A 21,424-nucleotide genomic window follows, 5' to 3' on the forward strand; every position below is an offset into this window, starting at 1 on the left:
GGACGGAAACCAGAACATTTGCGTGTAAACAGTGCATCTGTACATTTGATTTCTATCTGTTTAATGAGGTGAATCTCAGCTGGAAAGACAAACAGGATATTTTCATTTGGATGAAACCATGTATCAGTGTGTCACTTGTTGCTACATGCACAGTTCTAATGGTAATTGCTTTCTGCCTAAGGAAATTGTGTCTGTTTGAGCAGCGGCTGTTGATTAACTGTCACATAATAACTTGTTTAATAAATAATCAAAATGTTACAGATGTCACTGGGGGGTCAGGCAGTATTAAGATCAGTTAATGCAGGGTTATAGATTTAGCCTTATTTGAATAAGGAATTAGGTTTCAAATCCGTCATTTGGGAAATGCGTTTATAACATGGATTTCAAAAAACTTAATCATTGTTGAAATGTTGTAGTTAGGTCATTTTTAAATCATTACGTTCCTTGTTGTCCATTCCAAAACAACACATGCATGAACTAGACGATCCTGTATTGCTTTCCAAACTATTATTTGAATGTTAGTCAGTGGTTCATTATCATGTTCCATTCGTAGCAATCGGGGCAATCGTAGCCTAATGGTTATCGTAGGGGCAATCGTAGCTTAATGGTTATCGTAGGGGCAATCGTAGACTAATGGTTAGAGAGTCGGACTAGTGACCAGAAGGTTGCCGGTTTGATCCTCAGGGCCGGCGGGTAACGATTGCGGTGGCCTTGAGCAAGGCACCTAAACCCTATATGCTCCCCGGGCGCTGCAGTGATAGCTGCCCACTGCTCCGGGTGTACGTGTGTTCACCACTTGCTGTGTGTATGCTCACTAATCACTGGATGGGTTAAATGCAGAGGTCACATTTCGGGTATGGGTCACCATACCTGACGAATTGGTCACTTTCACTTTCACTTTCATTCTGAAATAAATCTTAATGATAGACACCGTAGAGGAAGAAAATGCTTACATAAAAGTCATTTCTATCTCTTTTGTATTACCTCTATTTTAAGCTTTACGGTGCTTTCAGCATTAAACGTGTCTTTGTTTGTTAGCTAAATATTTTAAAGCAAAATTAAGCCCACACAGCCATTTTCAAATACTTATATTTTATAGTTGAATTTTTTTTACCTGTAAGTAATATATTGCAAGTAGAAATATGTATTAGGGTGGAAGTGCCTGCAGGCTTCAAGTAAACTCTTCTTCCAAAATTAGTTTTCCCCTATTTTCAGTAAGGAAACTCAAAACTTTAAGAAAATTGTGAAGGTTAAACCTGTTTAACGGATGCATGGGCTTCATTTTTAATTCAGTGCTGTCAAACGGACTGAGAATGTCAAAATTTCTAAGTCAGAAAGTTTTATATTTATAAAAGGTTTATATTGACAATATGGAAAATCAAAATTTAAAGTTGACATATAAAAAAAAAAAAAAGATAAATAGTATGTTTATGCTTTACTATGAATTAAATGCAACTAATGTAATTTAACTAATGTAAATAAATACCGGGGTTTGATTCAAAGTGGGTTAAAAGAAAAACAAAAGCAGAAAACACAATGAACAAGACGCATGATATATTCGACATTTTCACTTAAAATGAAAGCCAAATAGTCCCCAATTGTTTAGTAAAACTCCCTGTAGACCCATTTCCACTAATGGAGAAATTTACAATTGCAGCAACTAAGAAAAAAGTTTACAGAATATTTTTTTTCCAAAGTAGTAATGTTTACATCAAACAACTGTACTACATTAGCTTGGAATTGTTTTAGTACCTCTTTAAATATAAAGTTAGTAACATCTCATTATTGGTTGCCAATAATTTAATTTACAAATAACTTAAATATTAAGTTACTTCAACGGTTCTTATGATCCAAGGTGTCCCACCATCATCTTAGATATATAATTAAACCATGAAAAAAAAATGAGCACAGTTCAGATAATTATATATATATATATAATTCAACCAAATCATATCGAAAGCTATTATGGTGCTATGGTACAGTGATGCTATCAGATAAGGATGCAAATTGTGATACTTTGCTGAACATCATGTATCATAGCATTCTTGTGGTACTTCAATAAAAATATTGTGACACTACCATACATTTCTAAAATAGCATGGTAGGACAGTGGAACTGTTTGGTAGTTTTTGTAGGGGTATGATTATGTAAACTTTGTTGGATACCCCAAAAAGAAAAAAAACGTTTCGGGAGATATTCTTTTCCCTAGATAAATCTTCGATGACAAATCTCTTACCGCGCCACAAAAATATATTAAATGTAATTCGTCAGACTCAGCAAAGTGATATTGAACTAGAACAGTGTGACACCTTCCACCTGAAATATATATACATAACAACTGAACTCAAATCCACAGAGACTGTATGTTTTGGCCACAGCCAATTAGTGTCCTCTCCTGAGACACGCCCACATCGGGAAGAACCAACTATAGCACCCCATAGGAATTTTTGAGTTCTGCCAATGCAGAGTTTTGACTTCAGTATGAATGTCATGTTGCTGAATACAGATTTCTACATTACCCCGGTGACTGGTCTCTCATCATGTTTTGTTAGCAAAACAGTTACCAGTGGGTACCATGTTGATGAAACAAATTTAGAACTTGACATTCAATAATCATTCGGTACTTCTACAGCGTTTGTATGTGTATAGTATTATTGAGTTGATGAATTATTAAAATTCACCTCGTTGCATATTTATTCATAATGCCGAATGACAGTTAAGCGAACCGTGGCTTGTCATTACAGCTGACATTGACAAATAAACCGCAAGGAGCCTTTGTATTCAATACAATCATGCAGCTAAAAGGAGTCGCGTCTCACAATAGCCTTGGAGTGCGGCTGATTCAGCAAAGCGGAGCGGCAAAGTGATTCACTTTCCCTGGACGTTCTCAGCACTTACCTGGAAACATTCAATTAAGAAACCCTATTGAAAAATGTAGGCAGGCACATGAACACTGTCCAAATCATTTTCAAATTGATTTGTTCTCATTCATGGACTGAGGAATGCAAGCCTTTATTGAGTAGATGAAAAAAATGTGGGAGCGCATTTAAAAGGGCAAACTTTATTTATAACACACACACACACACACACACACACAGCGTTGGCCGCAAGCCACCTGTTAAGTTTGTGTTCGTGAGGAACAATCCATCAGCATGCCTTGCTATATTTGTCCCTGCAATACCCTGGCTGCTTTAAAAACACATCGATTGGGGAAATTCATTTTATTTGGCTTCAGAAATAGTAAAAATAAAAACATACCTTTTTTATATGAAATGTCACAGCTCACCCCAAAGAGTGACCTTTCTTGTCTGATTTCTAAAGAAGTTTCAAACATACTGTACCATAGTCCCACGATGCAATTTTGGGCATGCACCTGTACCAAAAGGTACCCAGAGAATAGCACCCGGTACATGATGTCTAAGTACCAAGGCAGTACCATCTAATACCAGCTGAACCGGAGTACCACGGCAGTGCTTTTTTGTATCCGTCTCCTCCCTTTCGTTCTTACTTTCTGCCCCTTTCTGCGCTTAGTGACACATACTGTTACAGTTTGTTCTTTCATCATCCCTCTCTCCTCTCGTCTGTGGGTAATTAGCAGTGTTCTGCTTGATGAGATTAAAGGAAGGGATTAATCAGAGCACTAATTGATAGACACGGCCGTAGAGAGATCCAATCCCCTACAGCTCTCACTCTCTCTGGTGTCATACCTTCTCTTTGCCGAAACCACAGAGATATACTCGTACTCAGGGTTTTGTTTCATGCAGGATAGATGAAACAGTTTTTCATTAGTATGCAATATTTGACAAGCACAGAAGGAGACTCTCCGATTAAATCAAAGAGAACTGACTAACCGTTCGTAGAATCTTCAAATTGTGTAAAATGTTTGTGGGACAGTTCCTTCAAAAATGAAAAATGAAATCTGTCATCATTTTCTCACCCCCATACTGTGCATACGACACAGAAAGAGTTATCCAGCAGACTGCTGTCCAAGCTGTTCTCTACTATGAAAGCAAATGGTGACCACGGTCCCCAGTCTACACCTGCTTTATTGTGCGGAAAAGAGCTGGCGAACATTTAGCACAAAGTCTTTTTTGTTCCATGCAAGACAGTCTCATGGGATTCGAACAACACGAGGGTGAGTAAATGATGACGGATTTTAATATTTGGGGATTATTTAAAGAGTGAAAAGCAGATAAATAAGAGCTGTGGCATACGCTCTAGCCTACATGCTCTGTTAAGATAGACTTATTTTAAACTTAATTTATTGGACTTCATTTATATTTGAGCTCACAGAGACCTCAAAGGTGTAAAAACATAACAATGTTAAAGGGGTCATATGACACGGCTAAAACAAATATTATTATTATTTTGAGAATGTGTATACACGATTTAAGGGTAAAAAACGCTGTATTTTCCACATACCGTGCATGTTTGTATCTCCTCTTTGCTCCGCCTCTCTGAAACGCGCAGATTTTTACAAAGCTCATCGCTCTGAAAAGCGAGGTGTGCTATGACTGGCCAGTAAACCAGTGCGTAGTGATTGGTCAAATACTGCAAGCGTGTGACGGAAATGTAACGCCTATTACCAGCATTAGTATTGACAGGTATGCCCAACTAACTTGCATATACATTTGGGCGTTCTTAGTCAAATCATACCTGGAACTGAAGTTGATTTTTGGGGGTGTGGTTACACGAGGCGTTTCATGCAGGTCTGAGTGAGCATTCCCTTTATATATAGAATGGATCTTTTGTTCGGACGCTTTTCAATTTTACATGTCTAATACATGCATGGGCCACTTATATCACACCAAAGACACAGAAAGACATGTATTCACGCCATATGACCCAGTTAAAAGTCACACAATCCTTTTAATGTTGATTTATTTGGTTTAATTGAAGCTCTACGCCTTTTTTGACTCTCAAAGGGACAGGTAGCTATTCTCATTCTAGTGAAAATATTTCTGTATGAAGTAATTTAGTAGTTATAAAATAGAACCAACTGACACGGGTGTATCCCTGGGTAGACCAGATGAAGAATCTTATAAAGCATGCAGACATTAATCTAATATGCTTAAATTATTTTTAATCGAGTGGGTTAAAATAACACCAAATTGGTTACTTTAAAACTCAATTGGTTAATCGCTTTTTAACCAAAATGCTGGGTTGAAAATTACCCAGCGTTTTTTTAGAGTGTACTTTTCTGATTTTAATATGTGGAGTCACTGAGAACCCAAACATGAGAAATGTAAATATACAACATAATCTTATGGCAGTTGATAACTATTTTACAAGGTTTACAAATTCGAATGTGCAAGTTGTGCAATTTCGATTGAATATTTAAATATTTGATCTGATTTTGCCTCTGTGACGTTAATAAAATAGACCTCAACTTTCTAAACACCAGGATTACAGGAGCCTTTGTTTCATTACGGTCGGACCTAAACTTTGGAGTAAAGTAATTTATCAATAGATTCATCTGAATATCACCAAATGTGTCCCTCAAGAGAATTCACTCTTATGACATGTAAATCTTTACACTCAATTTTAATTTCCATAAAGTTTATGGTCTTCAGTTTTAATCTCCTCTCAGATATTCATCATTAGTCACGGGCCTTATGTTTTAATTATGTCAGATGCCCTTTGAGTAGACTGACCTTTCACTGGGTCATGTGAATGAATTTCATTTAAATACGTGTGAAAAGACTCGAAAACTTTCTATCAGATAAATGGTCCATCATTAATGCTTCTAAAGGCAAACGTGTAGGAGGAGCATTCATCCAAAATTATGTTAACTCCATGTTAATTTAATGGTAATGCATGGAAATCTAGAAGTTGTAGTCATAATCACGCTGCCATTCTAGGAACGGCCTGATTTTGTGGCTTAATCAGAAATCTCACACTGAGAATATCAACAAAATTCAATTGTCACTCGATGATGTAATAAAGTCAGAGGTTACACGGAAGATGGATATCAAAGTGAGGAAGAGACATGAGACTATTGTGGACAGAAAAAATACCATGATTTTCAAACGCTTCTTTTTTTAAAAACTGTGATTGTTTATTCTCTAAAGCACATCCAATATTTGAGATGAATGGAAAGAGAAATCAGTTACACTGAATGGTGGAGCAGGCATGAGTTTAAGCTTCTCTGCAATGCAGGTTAAGACCCTTATCCGGGGACAGAGCATACGAAACAGACTTTCGTCAGCAAGACAGGACAAAAACGCTGCTGCATTTTTCATAAAACAGAACCTAAAACCTAAGAAAAGAAATAAAAACCCAAACGTAGAAAAGAGAATTGAAAAATCCTACACGATATAGACAAACAAACCCACTCCCACACGCACACTCGCATACAAACACACACAGTTAAAACCAGACGGGCCCAGACATTGTCCTTTAGCCCAATTCAGAGCTTGAAGAGCAGCAAATGTTTCAGATCATACTTCAAAAATAAGTATTTTACAGTATTTTTTTTACATGTTTGTTCATTTTTTTTATTTTTCTCAGAGTATATTTATTCTGTATGGTGTATATTCTTTGCCAACTACTTTTCACATTCTGACCACAGAGGAACAAGTGCGAGAGATCCGAGACATTGTTCTTGAAAGAAGTCATGCACGTATAATATTTGAATCAACTTATAAAGTTAGAAAAGGGGAATGTTCAAGACAGAAAAAAAAGAGGTTTCTTCTGATGCAATCCGTTTAGAGTCGGGTTTCTTCAGCCATCTCTTCTAGTCTCGCTGTCTGATAACTTGTCATGCCTAAATTACCTTTACAAATCGGAACGCAACACAAAATCGTACAAGGCAGGCAAGAGTATGAGCTAAAAGGCATTCTCCATTACTGTTTTTTCTTCTTTTAAAATAAAGACCTTGAGTTTTTACACAACCATTACACAACATAACATTAAATGGTCGCGGTCGGTCAAGTTTGAAAAACCAACAACAAATTATGATTTCAGAATTGGATCACTGTACTTCTTACGCTCCAATTTGTCACGGGAGAATGAGATTTCTTACGGGAAAATGAGTCTCTCGATGAGACCTGTGTTTATCAGCAGAAGTCTTGACAAAACATTCTCCGTTTCCTTTGTTTGTTTTCCCAAGTGGTATTCAAAGAGGCGTTGCACCACTGATGCAGGGATGAAAGAAAAATATCGGAGCGGACAGGAACAAGGACGTGCGCCCAGAAGAAACAGAAGAAACTTTTCAAAATGGCAACCGACCCTGAGATTGCAGGAGTCCGATACAAAACACACCACAAAAGGCACTTTATCAACAACAGTGCTTCTGTTCTACTGAAATTCAAGTTGCGAGAAAACGTGTGTGTGTGGAACTCTTCTTTGTGACAAAGCGAACAGAGAAAGAGCACGCTGACTTGTTTTCTTCGTGCGTGCGGAGTTCGCTGTTTCCATCACACCTCGATTCCATCTTCCGCCTCCAGGCAGTCCGAGAGGAATGACAAAACAACACTGAAGAAACCACAACGCGAAATATTGTAAAAAGCCATAAAATACTTGTGGATTGCAGCAAAGGTCCAGAGCAGGCTGCAGGGCAATATCCTTCCCCTCTCGATGGCTCCATAGCTTACGGAGGAACGAGTTTGAGAGAAAGTCAGCCTGCGTCGGAGGCTTGGCGTACGGCTTCTCGATACAACGCTTCAACCGAGAAGCTAATTGTCCCTCCTGGCCCTCTCTGTTCCTCTCTGCCCTCTTCTAACTGGCACCTTCAGTCCTCTCCCCCCCCTCCGTAGAGGTCTGCCAGCTTTTTGAAGCGCGGACCCCAGTCGTTGAGGTAGTCATAGTCCTGTTCCCCAGAGCTGGAAGAGTCCAGGGAGCTGACAGAGCCTGCTGTGGAGCCGGTGCCCTCGTAGTCGAATACCAGCAGGGAGTCGTAGGGGGGAGCAGTGGGGTCATTATCTGCCGCACGCAGACCCTAACATGAGAGAGAGAGCACGAGATGGTCTCAGAACAGACACAATGGAGGTGTCATGCACAGTACATGAGGACCGTAAGATATAATTACCCTGGGGAGGTATTTAAAGGGGCCACGCCACAAGGAATCGAAGTTTCCTTGATGTTATAGATAAAAGAGCTTGATGTACTACGGAGACGTACTGTAACTTGCAAAAATGTTTCAATGTGTCCCAAAACTAGCATTTTTCGAAACAAGCTGTAAAAAATGACTTGTTTTTGTTATGCGAACCAGCCACAATGTATTTCAGGCACTGAAACCTTGTATCTTCATATTCAGTGATTATTTGTCACCCTTCACTTGTTTTTTTTCAAATATCTCATCTATAAAAAGTATTAAAAAGTGCTTGTCAACTTTGACAACACAGTTAATTTTTGTCTTTTTTTACAGCAAATGTTCAAGGTTTCAGAAGGACTATGTTTCACGCATACTTTGTTTGCAGTGCGTATACATTACGCATTGCAGTATATATGAGGTGTGAAAGCGGCATGCGCTGGACGTGCATACAGGTACTGCGTAAGTTCTATCTGTTGCTTCTGTGGCCCACAAGTTCAATAATTGTCACATAGTTTCACTTTCAGCAGATAAGCCCCCCCCCACATGCACACCAGCATCAATACATACTAAACCTACGCTGTTTTTTCAACAGGGGCCTTTCACACAAAAATGTACTTTAAGATATATTTTTTACCCAGATTAGGTGTTTTTGCAACTCTTGGTGAGTGTTTTGCTATTTCTTGCTTTATTCCGAAATCAAAGCAGTAAGATGACTGTGAAAATTAGTGGCTCAGTATAATTACATGCATTTATGGTGAAATTACAAATTTTAATCACAATTGGTGTGATTTTGAGCACGATACCTCTGCTATCGCTTTAAACAGTTCGTGCTGTACAGCAAAAATAGACTTGATGCATAAGTGATCGATGCACTGCTGCACCGCACTGCAACGGATTGCTGTATGAATGATCTAATTCGTCAACATGGGCACGTAAAAAAATAAGCACTGCAAACAAAGTATGTGTGAAACAGGCGAAAAATTTATGACTAAAAAAAAGTTAGGAAATCATAATTAGTTTTAATATTTTTATATTAATTTGTCATAAAATGAATGGAATCATAATGCATGACTGGACCTTTAGAAAATGGCTGCACGCAGACTTCACAAATCCTAAATTTAACTATTCCTTTAACGGGTAAAAAATAGAGGTTGCAATGCATGCTATAAAACTTCTGAAAAAACTTCACTAATATTATTGGTGGACCACAAAGAAGAAAAATAATAAAATGTAATAAACGTATAACTTTCTAATCCATTTGCCATCTACACTCTTAAAAATGTTGGGTTATTTGTAACCCATCTTTGGGTCAAAAATGTACAAACTGAACTGTTAAGTTTAATTAACCAAATGTTTGGACCCAACAATGGCTTATAACAACCCAGTATAGGATAACCTATAACATAACTGTTGGGTTTTTCCATTTTTGACCTAATGCTGCTTTGAAATAACCCAATATTTTTTAGAGTGAACAAAAAACATATGACCCTTTACCATCATTAGAAATGGGGCTTGGTTATATTTGTTAATATAAACAGAGATCATACATCAATGATGAACTCCCCGATGTCTCCTGGGTGTGGTACCGTCGGCCGGACAGGATACTGAGATTCTAGGATAACCGGTCTCTCGTCCACTCTCCTCACACCTGCAGGCTTGCTCATTATATGATCCAGAGACTCGGGCTGCTGCAGCTGACTTAGGTCATAGTCCTGCAACAGAAATAACATTATGTGAAAACAGGGTCAGCCATGCTGTTGCAACAGACTTATGAGGAACAAAATAGTGAAAATTACGAGCAGGCTTGACTCTACAATCAATATCAGAGAGAGAGAGACACTGACCTGATCTTCCTCTCCTCCTCCCTCTTCATCATATTTCAGAATATTATCTCTGACGTCATCTTCAGGATCGATCAATAGAGGTTTGGTCTGACGTTCCTTCTCTCTGCGCTTCACCCATACCACAAAGAACAGCACCATGCCTATACACACACACACATTTTTTTTTACAAATAATGGTCTAATTGTGTCTTGCATTGAACAACTGTCCATCCATCACTTACTGAGCAGAATAATAATGCAGATGAGTATGGTGATGATAGCTCCGGTCCCCAGCCCGGCGACAGTCACCGCCCCAGCCACAGTACAGTCTCCGTTTTCATCACAGGGACACACCTTAACCTTCAAGACAGAGGTGTTGGACAGGGGAGGGTTTCCTGAGTCTGAGACTACAATGGAAACTCTGTACACGCCTGCCTCCAGGTATGGGATCCGCAGTTTCAACTGGGCATAATTTCCTGTAGGAAAGATATAACGAAGATTGAAATTGAAATGTCACTGGGATGTTGCATACGTGTTTAAATTTAAGGACTTAAAAATATGTTTTTACTTTTAAGGAACTCTGAATAGTTAGAATGAACATTTATTAAAATTGTGACCCTGCCTGTGAAAACCCAGCTACAATCTTTCTTTTGTTCAGTTTCTTTGTTTACTTTAAATTATGCTATATAATGTAAGGAACACTCTTTCTAAATATAATCTTGATATCTTTAATATTGACTGAGTAAAATGTTTACATTTACATTGTTTGTGCAAAATAACAAAACCAATAAAATCATTAATTTAATCAGCATTCAAAATAAATTCTAATATATAAATTCTAATAATATAAATTCTTAAATTTTTAGTATAATAAATGAAAATTTGAGTACTGTATCTAGAAATCGATCATATGTTCTATTATATACAGCGATAAGCAAAAATAGGCCATTTAAGTCTATTAAGATTTTGTTTGTGTAGTCTTTTGAACCCATGATACATGTTTCGTTATTTCTGGGGTTAAATAACATTATTTTTGAAAGAGGGTTATTTTAACTATGGGTTATGAAGCCCTGCACTGAGCAGAATTATTCAAGCTGTGCTTTAGTCTGCAAATTGTTTGGCAACACACAACCAACGATAAACAAAGGAATTCTTCCCTTAATAAAAGTCACATTTTTAATGAGGCAACCTATTTGTTAACCTATATACCTAAACTGACACATTAGATGTGTGGATAAGAGACTGCTGATGTACTTGTCATTAACCTTGTAAATAAGGTTCGTTTCACTAAAGCACAGAGTGAAATCCTAAATCGTGATTACACACGTTATGCCAAAATAAGATATGACTACTCCTTTGATAGGCTATTAATCTGATCAAGTTTGAACAGATTTTAGAGTTTAGTTGACTCGAAACCCTTCTAGAACCAACAGTCTGAACAGGCCGGAAGACAAGCTCGGGCTGGTTTAAGTGTAAAAAGTCAACACATATGGCTCATACTATTAAAAATATTTAAGACTGAAAATTTCTGTCTCACCATTGAGCCGTGAGATGGTCCAGTTACGGCGAACAGAAGAAGGGTAAGAGGGCAGCTCAAAGACATATGGCCCAGCGTTGGGTTCTGTATCTAAATCAGACGCCGTGATGTTGACGGGATATCCGTGTCTTGACCTCTCGCACACCAGAGCCTCTTGGGGAACTAGAACGGGCATGTTGTCATTCACATCTATCAAGTAAATCTGAAGAGTCCCGGTTCCTGTGGCCGGAGGAGAACCTACAAGAGAGAAAGATGATGACAACGGCTGCGGGGTGCGCGGGGGTTATAAACGCACATTTTATGCATTTGTCCTGAAAACTTTCAATCGTGTCAGATATAACAAACGATAACTGTGCATGAATATTTCACGCAGCGGTTTTCTCTTTAATAGAGCCGGCATCTCTCAGAGGACAGCAACGTGTAATAACTTTGCCTGAAGAAACAGACACATCTGCTCCCTGCGGCTGGGTGTGAATCAAAGACAAAACCGTAGCGCACAAAGGCCAGATATATACTCTCACAAACGCAATCTCCCGTCACAGGCGAGGGGCTGAAAACAAAGTCTGTGTCGTTCCCCAAAGCTCCGACTTGAGAATAACAGGTCACGTGTTACAAAGATTGATTCTGTAGAATTCTGTTATTAGAAGGGCCGATGTGACTTTAAAATATAACCTGTCACCTTGGACATCTGTATCAACTGCTAGACAAAACGCTAGTCCCAAAAGAGATATTGATTTAGCCCAATATGCTTTTGTTCAGATAGGACACCTGACCAACCTGCCACTACGGCCACCTCTAACAACGTTTGGGGAAAACCCGACGCAACAGACGGATAGATCGGTCGATTTCCTAATCATACAAACTCTATCTAAAGTTTTCTGAGCTTGTGAAGAAACTAGCGGTGTTAAGCAGCCCAGCCCATTTCGGGATGTCTATTTGAGAAAGTTTGGGTAAAAATAGACAAGCTTATCAATCGGGAATTGGACAGCAGTTTTGTTGAAACTCCGTGGTGGAATAGAAAATGCCCCAGTGCTGATCGATTGTCTGCGAAATGCTCGTTTAAGCCAGACCCTCAAATTACCTTTCCAACTCTTTTACGCCATTTTCTCATACAAGATGCTGGGAACACAAAGTTTTCATTTTGCTCAAACTTTTCAACTTTTCCCCATTCCTTACCATTGTCCACGGCCAAAAAGGTAGCTTCATAAACGTTTTTCTTCATATATGGTGACTCGCGGTCCAGAACCGCCGTCGTGGTGATCCTTCCATTGGTCTTGTTGATTTTAAGCCAGTTGGCTGGATCTGAAAGTTTGGAGTACCTGAAGGCCAAAAGCATTTGTTCATCAGATTACGCCACATAAAAATCCATAAGCATCCACAAGACACGTCCGTAAAGCTCAACATTCAATCATAATTTAGCCCGCAACGGTATGGCTGAGGGTAATAATGTAGAACTTTGGAGATCATCAATCAATTTAAATGCTTCTGAAATCATATTTTGTCTCTTATGAGGATATAGGATGTGGATTATTAAGATATGCCCCGCGTTCAGTCGCTGCTCGGGCAGCTATTCAAATCAGTTCTGTTCTGATCAATGGATCCGCACAGAGGAATATGGAAATATTTACACTCAATCAAATCACTGATGTGACACATAATCTTTCTTCTCTATATTATTGGGTAATGTATCTGCCTTCGGTGCTATTAATCCTAGATACTGAAGTTAAAGGCTGTTAGAGTCTATTTATCTGCCGGACCGGGTCTCAGAGTCGGTTAGAAAGTGACTGCACGGATTCACTGTGATTTCTGATTGGTGTCAGACTATTAGGTTATATTACAAAATTACAAATAATCAGGCACTTGTGCGATGTGCAATCCCAGAATTCTTTCCACACGTTCCCAACCCCTCATGTGGTAATTCATTAAATCTTTGAGCTAATTTGATTACGCTTTCAGCTGCCAAGAGTATGGTACTCTCAGCTCCCTTCAACTCATTCACACTGTTTTAATCCATTCTGTGCAATTCAACAGATATTTCCGGAAAATCAGAACAGAAAAGACAGCGTATTGTGTCTGAGCGTACTACCAATTATATGATCGTAATACCACATTTGCACTCGTTTCCATGACTTTATCCCAAAATGTATTTTTCCCCCTGACTTGACTCAGAACTCGAATCACATTGATAAAATGTTAACAACCATTAAAATTGAAAAAATAATCTTAAAATCAGATTAGCTGGTCCTGAATCTGGTAGACCAGTTGGCCTATCAGTTTAAACCAGATAAACATCGGCTTTGCCAGGCTGGGTGAACAGATGAATCAGCTTAAACCGATCTTAACTGGCCAGTAAACCTACTAAGAATGGTTTTGGTAGGTTTTTCCAGCAGGCAAGTGAGAATTTAAGTAATATCTATATGAATTGATGTAACCATCCCAGGCAATAGCAAACACAACCCTTCTGTAGAAAAAATAGAACCCTGCCAAAAACACAATAGATAATTTTTAATGCATTTAATGTTTAAATGGCAATTGTAAAGGTTTTAATACTAGTGTCTACTGGTATGTGATGGATTCTATTGGTGGGATGTCTGGCAGATGGGAACACCATTAAATCCCATGAGAATAGTGCCCAAAATACACTAGAATAAAAGGAACTTTCTAATAGATTTAATGGAAACCATTAGAATTTCTGTGATGGTTTCTATATTTTTTTTTTAGCAAGGAGTTCTATTTAAAGCAATTATATGGCCAAAGGATCATTTCCAAGTTTTTGTATGTCAAGGTATCTGGTTTGCAAAGCACTTCCATGCTTGAGCCTATAACACTGATACAATCAAAGCGAGCGCCACAGCGTGGACTGTATTGATTGGACCATTCCTTGCACACAGTGATCTATGGAGCAAGTCTAGTGAAGGTCCCCTGAGTGTATATGTGTCAATGTGTGTGTGTGCGCAAACGTGGATAGAGGCGAACTTTGGATCAATACCTCAAGCTGGCATCTTGCCTGCACACTTTCGTGTCGTGAAAAAAGAAATCAAGAACGATCAAGCGTAAAAGTGTAAGAGAGAGAGGGACACACAATAGAACCAGCAGTCTGGGAAACGGTTCGCCTCATTACTCGGTGACCCTTCACCCTATTGCTTGGAAACGCAGCCACAACCATGGGACCGGAACAGGAGAGAGTCAATTAAAAGCATTAAGCTGCTCCCTGGGGTGCTAATGGTGCGAACGATATGTGCTACATCACTTGACATAAAGCACAGTATGGAAATAACATGTATGTCTGACATTCACTCAAGTCGATCGCTGAATGGCATGACCTGAGTGATGGATCTGTATTGAGTTGGTTTTCTATAAAATGCCTCATGAATTTACCAGTTACATAACAAATCTTGTGGAGGTATGAGAATGATATTCGGAATAAAAACTCAAGCATGATTCAGCAGAAATTGAAAAGGGAACCAGATTGGTAGAAAATTGTAGATTGACAAATCGCACAGTAGGTTGATTTATTCATAAATGCTGTAACGTGAGCTTTATTTAAACCATCAACAGCGATAACTCAAAGTGAATCAATCATTCAAAGACTGGCTTCCAATGCATATTAATGCAAACACAGTCAGTTTTGCTTGAGTAAATGTAAACTGGCAGGACAAAATCTGTCAAAGTAATGGCAGTCTAATAGAGCTGATGCTGTCTGTTGTTATATATCAAACAACAATACTGACTTGAAAAGAAGATTTTTTCTTGTTTTACTGACCGGTTATGTAAAGAATTACTTAAAAAAAAAACAAGCAATGTTAACCTAATTGGCAAGGACTTTAATATCGGCATCTATGTATGAATCAAAAAATTACAGGTGCTTCACTTCTTTTATAAGGGCTGTCAAATACAAGTGACAATTCCTGCAAAATTTTGCCCGACTGCTCAACTCATAAATCATTGTTTATAAGCTTAACGTCATGAATCTTGGTAAGATAAGGAGACAGTTTTACGTATGTACAGTTTCAACCAAAACCCATCATAAGCACATCAGTTTTTGTCATGGAATCAATTATTATCCTAGAGAAACATGCAATTTCACAGATTTTGGTATTGACTGCTGATATTTGGGATTTGTCAAGCTAGTCCAAAAAAACGTTTTCTGATGGTGGCTCGATGAGGTGTGTCTGTGCACTTATTTTGGCGTATTTGAGCGAGGAAGAGTGTAAATGGATTGCGATGTGACAGTTACACGGTCGCTCAGGCAGATAGACATCTTGACAGTTTAAAACCGACAGAAAAACGCTATTCCTGTCATTTAGATGATGTTCTCTACCTGATAGTCTGCTGGATGAAGCGGTCTGGATCTAGTGCGGCGAAGGTAGCGAGGGTAGTTTCAGCAGGCACTCCTTCTTCAAAGCGTATGATTTTAGGGTTAGATGGGAAGACGGGAGCCTCGTTAACATCCAACACCGTGATAGTAACACCAGCGGTGGAGGACAGAGATGAGGGGATCCCGCTGGATAAGTGAGCCTGGTTCGAGACCACCACTGTTAACATGAAGGCTCCGTTTCGCTCGTAGTCCACCGGCTGCACAAACATACACACATGAGAAAAAGAAACCGAGGTAGAAATTGTTAGATTCCAATAGCTTTACTACGAGTATTTTCATGTAGCATAAAGAGTATCAATCTAATGGAAGAAGAAGATACAAATTTGTTGGCTTTATCATTTTTAATAAGTACAAAGATCTTCTGCCTTAACAACAAATGGTAAACCCCAAGGAGGTCAATAACACCCTGGGAAAAGCTTATTTTGCATATTCACTGCTTTTAAGAGCCATATCCTCTAACATCTTTATTTAGCGCATATGTGCTTCATTTTAAACATTTGGGCAGTTTCTCCCACCAAAGTCGTGTCGCATAAAGACCTGCAGGCACCAAGAGCAGGTAAATAAATAAACTCAACACGATAGTCGGAGCGAATGGGAGTCATTCTTTCGGAATTAGGATGGCAGTTTTTCGTCGGATTGGGAATTATTTTGTGGGGGTGGGATGAGAGAGGTTTGAAAATCCACTCCCATGTCACCCTCTACTACACACACAAGCACACAAAAGAGGACAAAATTGATGTCCAACTATGGACATTTGGCATCTTCACTCTTTATTCAAATTTTTCATTAAAGACGCTTTAAAAATGTTGTAGGCCTATATGTTGCATTGGTGGAGTATAAACTCAAGCTCAGGTTTGAAAATTTAAGGAGGCTCATCATAATATTACCCACAACACATGTGCAAAGTTTATAAAGAGAAAAACCTACAAAATATTACGATAATTTTCTTAAAAATTATAAAATTGTAGTTAACACTGTTGCTATTTCAAACAAGCTTTTTGTTTGTCTATGCATTTTTTGTATATTAGAATAAAACCCTTACTACCCTGCTTGGGTAAAAGTTTGTTTAAAAGTTTAGTGTGTAGGTTATTTTGTACCATACAGTACTCCTTCATGTACCATTGTTAAGTATCGTACAAATTTATCCCCTGGCCACTACTGTATATTTTGAGAAAATGATAGACCATTCAATGAAAGTGTCTATATGAAGCCAGTTCAACTGGGCAAGAGAAAGGATACAAACATAAATAAATACTACCAAAAATCATTTCACTTTTACAGTTTTTCTCTGAATGGCCCTAAAAACACCAAACGTGTTGGAATGGGAACAGGAAGTCACTTTGATTGAGTTGGGAAGTGTTGAAGTGAGCCCTAAAGTAAAGGTCAGGATTTGTTAGACCAGCGCGAGTGGATCAGCTGTTCCGTAGGCGGAAATGATTACGGCGAGCTGGACCGCGTGTGACCAAAAAAGCCGTGTAACACTTCCAGAGAGGCTGAAATCAATTTCTTGAGAGTGTCAAGGGCTCATGGTATCACTCTCTCTAACACACCATGGGAATGGCCAAATAAACAAGTTTATATGGAAGAACACACACAAACATATGGGTCCGCACCAGTTAAACTTCCAATATTGTGTGTGGGATACAAGATTGGGAGTGGGAGCATATTTCACAAACACATATATGAAGCATAAAAGACTATATATTGCCATTTTTCAAGTGTAAGATGAGTTCAGGTGAAGGTTACGAAGCACAACCAACATAATCTCAGAACCAACAGTCATGTATCCAGCATTACAGACAAGGAAATACTTTTTAGGAGATGTCTGGATGCGCTCACCTTAACTACAATGACCCTTCCGTCATTGGTGATTTCATCAGTGCGAATGGCGAAATGTCCCATGGGATCTCCTCCCACAATCCTATAGACGGCATTCCAGTTGGGCGTGTGAGGCTGATCCTTGTCTCGCACGGTCAAATTGGCCACAACCACACCCACTGCATTTTCTGGAACCTCCCCTAGGAACTAAAGGAAGATGCACATAAATAAGAGGAACCTGAGTCTTTCTGATTCCTTATACGCCTCGAATATGCTGTGTGTCTATTTTCCAAATAATACTGTCTAATAAATACATTCAAAGTTTTTTGTTTATACACTTCATATTCTGGTTGTTTAACCTGAGATGGCATTAAAAGAAAACATTGTACAAATACACACCATTGACATGATTCTTTGGGCACTTCCCTATGTGCAGCATTATTTGTTAGCATTTAGTTTTTATATTAAATTAGATTCAACTCGATTGTCATTGCACATGTAAACAAGGGAGCGAAATGCAGTTAGCATCTTGCCAAATTGGTATTGTATTTATAGATATACTGTATCCAAAGGTTTACTAAATAAATAGACATACATAATTAATATGTGAATATACAGAATGTATATATACACATACGACTATACAGCGAATATATGTAGGTTATGCAGAATGCAAATGAATGTCCAGGATATGTATATGACTGTACAAGATGCCCCGTGACCCGAGGTAGTTCGGATAAGCGGTAGAAAATGGATGGATGGATGGATGTACAAGATGCATATATATATATATACACAGAATGTACGAATATACAAAGTACCTGCAGTATACAGTGTGTTTAGTGATACATTGCCGTTCGGAGGAATATATTTGACTTCTTATCCAAACACATAAGTTTACTCATGGTTCAGGTGTCCAAGTTTGGATCCACAACCTTCTGTTTTTGTTAGTCCTGAGTTTGAACCATCATACCAAATCAGCTATTTCTGTTCCAGAACTCGAAGACTGTAGAGAATGGCGTAAAAGTATTGCAGAATGATTCGGGTTAAGGTTACAGACTGGGTAAAGGCTAGGCTTTGAGTCTCACTTATTAAAATATCATCACACAAACAAAGTCGACTAAAGTAGGTTTACTCATCGCCCAAGGTGTGAATGCGCGGCGGGCTGTAGCACATGCACATGGGCTCATTACGGCTCGGTAATCTGCATCTTTCTCCTGCTGTTTAACATGGTTACGAAGTGTGTTTGCCAGATGCTGTTCGCTGTAATGGCATCACCGTGCAGAACAGACTACAGCCAAACACACAGTACTGAATATTCAGCAGTGATGCTTACACACATACTTCATCATCAAACCAGATTCAAACGCTTAAAGTGGGAAAATAAATTGTGTCTTATTTTCATGGTTTAGTTGCTGAAATTGAAGAAAGAAGAGAGAGAGAGACAGACAGACGGAGCGAGAGAGGACGGAAACGAGAGACACAGCGAGAAATATCTAGTGGATGTAGTGATGAAAACATCAGAGGGCCGTCCTGTCTCACCGGCTGCACGCTGTCTGGCTTGCACAGCTGCGTTTGCTGATAAGCAGAAAAACACTCTGTCGAGATCAAACAAGTGTGCTGTGTCCCTTCCAGGACGGGGCGTGAGAGACCAATAGAGGACAGGACAGCGAAAGATGTGATTGAGTGATCTGTGCAAAATCACAGTCACATTTTTCTATATCGCTTCCAGTTTGACGAAGAAAGATTCTCGGGAGGCTACTTCAATAAGACTTTCAAATTGCATGTGTGTGTGTATGTGTTTGGAGAGAGAGCAGGTAAAAAAGTGATACTTGCTTATGATATGTGGATTCGTGGGGTGAAGTATTAAAGATATTATTCTACTGTTTAAGGTGACTGTTTCTATTTATGTCCTAGAAAACCAAGGGCAACGTTTCAGACAGCCTCTATACATTTTTTTGAAAATCTGACCATGTCTAAGATGATTCTAGATGCAGAAGATGGGTGGTTTGACGCTTTTCAATAATAAAATCATATGTGAGAGCAATGCATTGATTAGAAGAATGCATTGATTTCTCATCAATATTCAACACATTCCCTTTCAGGTCAGTGAATGTAGGAGCAAAAAGACATTCATTACTAGTAGCATGATTCATATTTAATGACATGCTCAGTATTTTACCCGATATTCAATTTTTAAAACTCTCACAGCACGCTGGCGTGAATATTTGTAAACAGCGTCTTGAAACCTGAAAAGAAATTCACATCAGACCTTAAGATTGTTGGTTTTTTGGATCATTTTTTATATTTTTTTATATTTATATGTGCATACATTTTTTTAAAAGGTGAGCTTTAAAACTTCATTTCTTATCTGCTTATTCATATAAAGTTTACATAATTATGACAATGATGTCACACAGATAACATGTTTATACTTATATGTTTAATCATAATTTACATTTATTTGTTTCATGTAGTGGAGGACTTGGAGGACTGTCACCACATGATAAAACATTTAGACAGTCTGTAAAGCTAAATATAGCGCATAAAAAGAAAACCCTCTGTGCACACAGAGATGATATAATGTATCCTATAAAAAAGATATCTGATCTGCAGCAACATGCACAAACACCCTGCAATGACTACAAAACATTTCACAATACTTTTTTGATATTTATTTATGATTTATGACGCTTCCCCTAACGATGAACTTTCAGACCCACTGTCTTCATCATAATCATCATCTAAACAAATATCATCATAATCATCATCATTATCATTGTCATTATAGTCATCATTGTGCTTTAAAACAGGAACTGATGAGTTGTATGTCTTAGCAGTTATGTTTTGCTTCACTTTCACACTTTAGAAGCGACAACTCTTTCCATATTCATGCGCCTTTTACATGAATAAAACATACGGCTGTCTTCAAATTGGAAGCGATATATCTGGTAGGTTTACACCCCCTCAAGCAATTTCGCTTAATTAGCTTGCTTACGTTTCGGTGGGTTTCCTACGGCAAGATGTATGCCGCTTCATGCCCCTGTCAAATGCAAATAATCACAAACATTTCAACTCTGCTCAAACTCAGTCTGTGTGGGTGAGAGAGAGGGAGAGAGGAAAAGAGAGAGAGGGATAGAGGAATAGAGAGAGAGAGTGGGATAGAGGAATATAGAGAGAGAAAGAGGGATAGAGGAATTGAGAGAGTGGGGAAAAGAGAGAGAGAGGGGGAAAGAGGAATAGAGCGAGGGAGAGGAATAGAGGAATAGATGGAGATAGAGAGAGTGGGGGAAAGAGAGAGAGGGACAGAGAGAGAGAGAGGGGGATGGAGGAAAAGAGAGAGAGAGGGATAGAGGAAAAGAGAGAGAGGGATAGAGGAAAAGAGAGGGAGAGAGGGATAGAGGAATAGAGAGAGAGAGAGAGGAATAGAGAGAAAGAGAGAGAGAGGGGGATAGAGGAAAAGAGAGAGAGAGGGATAGAGGTAAAGAGAGAGAGAGAGTGGGGGAGAGAGAGAGAGAGAGACAGGGATAGAAGAATAGAGAGAGAGAGAGGGATAGAGGAATAGAGAGGGAGAGAGAGAGTGGGAGAAAGAGAGAGAGAGGGGATAGAGAAAAAGAGAGAGAGGGGGATAGAGGAAAAGAGAGAGAGAGAGTGGGGGAAAGAGAGAGAGAGGGATAGAGGAAAAGAGAGAGAGAGAGAGAGAGAGAGAGAGAGAGAGAGAGAGGGATAGAGGAATAGAGCTCAAACCTGGCTGCAAGATATGTCAAGTCCTGCCACGACCAAAGAACAACCAGCACAACACAACACAACACAACACTGACAGGACAACACAC

The 21,424-nt window shown here is 38.9% G+C and overlaps 1 protein-coding gene across 2 annotated transcripts in view; it reads right to left on the bottom strand.

Annotated features, from left to right (window-relative positions):
• Positions 1 to 6,062: 6,062 nt before the first annotated feature.
• Positions 6,063 to 21,424, bottom strand: part of cdh4 (cadherin 4, type 1, R-cadherin (retinal)) — a 198,391-nt gene continuing 183,029 nt past the window's right edge. For both annotated transcript variants that reach the window (XM_056735166.1, XM_056735164.1), the window contains 8 exons: positions 17,613 to 17,798; positions 15,717 to 15,970; positions 12,572 to 12,714; positions 11,396 to 11,632; positions 10,101 to 10,334; positions 9,880 to 10,019; positions 9,583 to 9,747; positions 6,063 to 7,939 (listed from right to left, as the gene is read on the bottom strand). In XM_056735166.1, coding sequence (XP_056591144.1) covers positions 7,733 to 7,939; positions 9,583 to 9,747; positions 9,880 to 10,019; positions 10,101 to 10,334; positions 11,396 to 11,632; positions 12,572 to 12,714; positions 15,717 to 15,970; positions 17,613 to 17,798 — 1,566 coding nt within the window. In that variant the 3' untranslated portion in view covers positions 6,063 to 7,732. The remainder of the gene's footprint in view (positions 7,940 to 9,582; positions 9,748 to 9,879; positions 10,020 to 10,100; positions 10,335 to 11,395; positions 11,633 to 12,571; positions 12,715 to 15,716; positions 15,971 to 17,612; positions 17,799 to 21,424) is intronic.

This window comes from Triplophysa dalaica, chromosome 21, assembly GCF_015846415.1.
Source record: "Triplophysa dalaica isolate WHDGS20190420 chromosome 21, ASM1584641v1, whole genome shotgun sequence".
Classification (NCBI taxonomy): domain Eukaryota; kingdom Metazoa; phylum Chordata; class Actinopteri; order Cypriniformes; family Nemacheilidae; genus Triplophysa; species Triplophysa dalaica.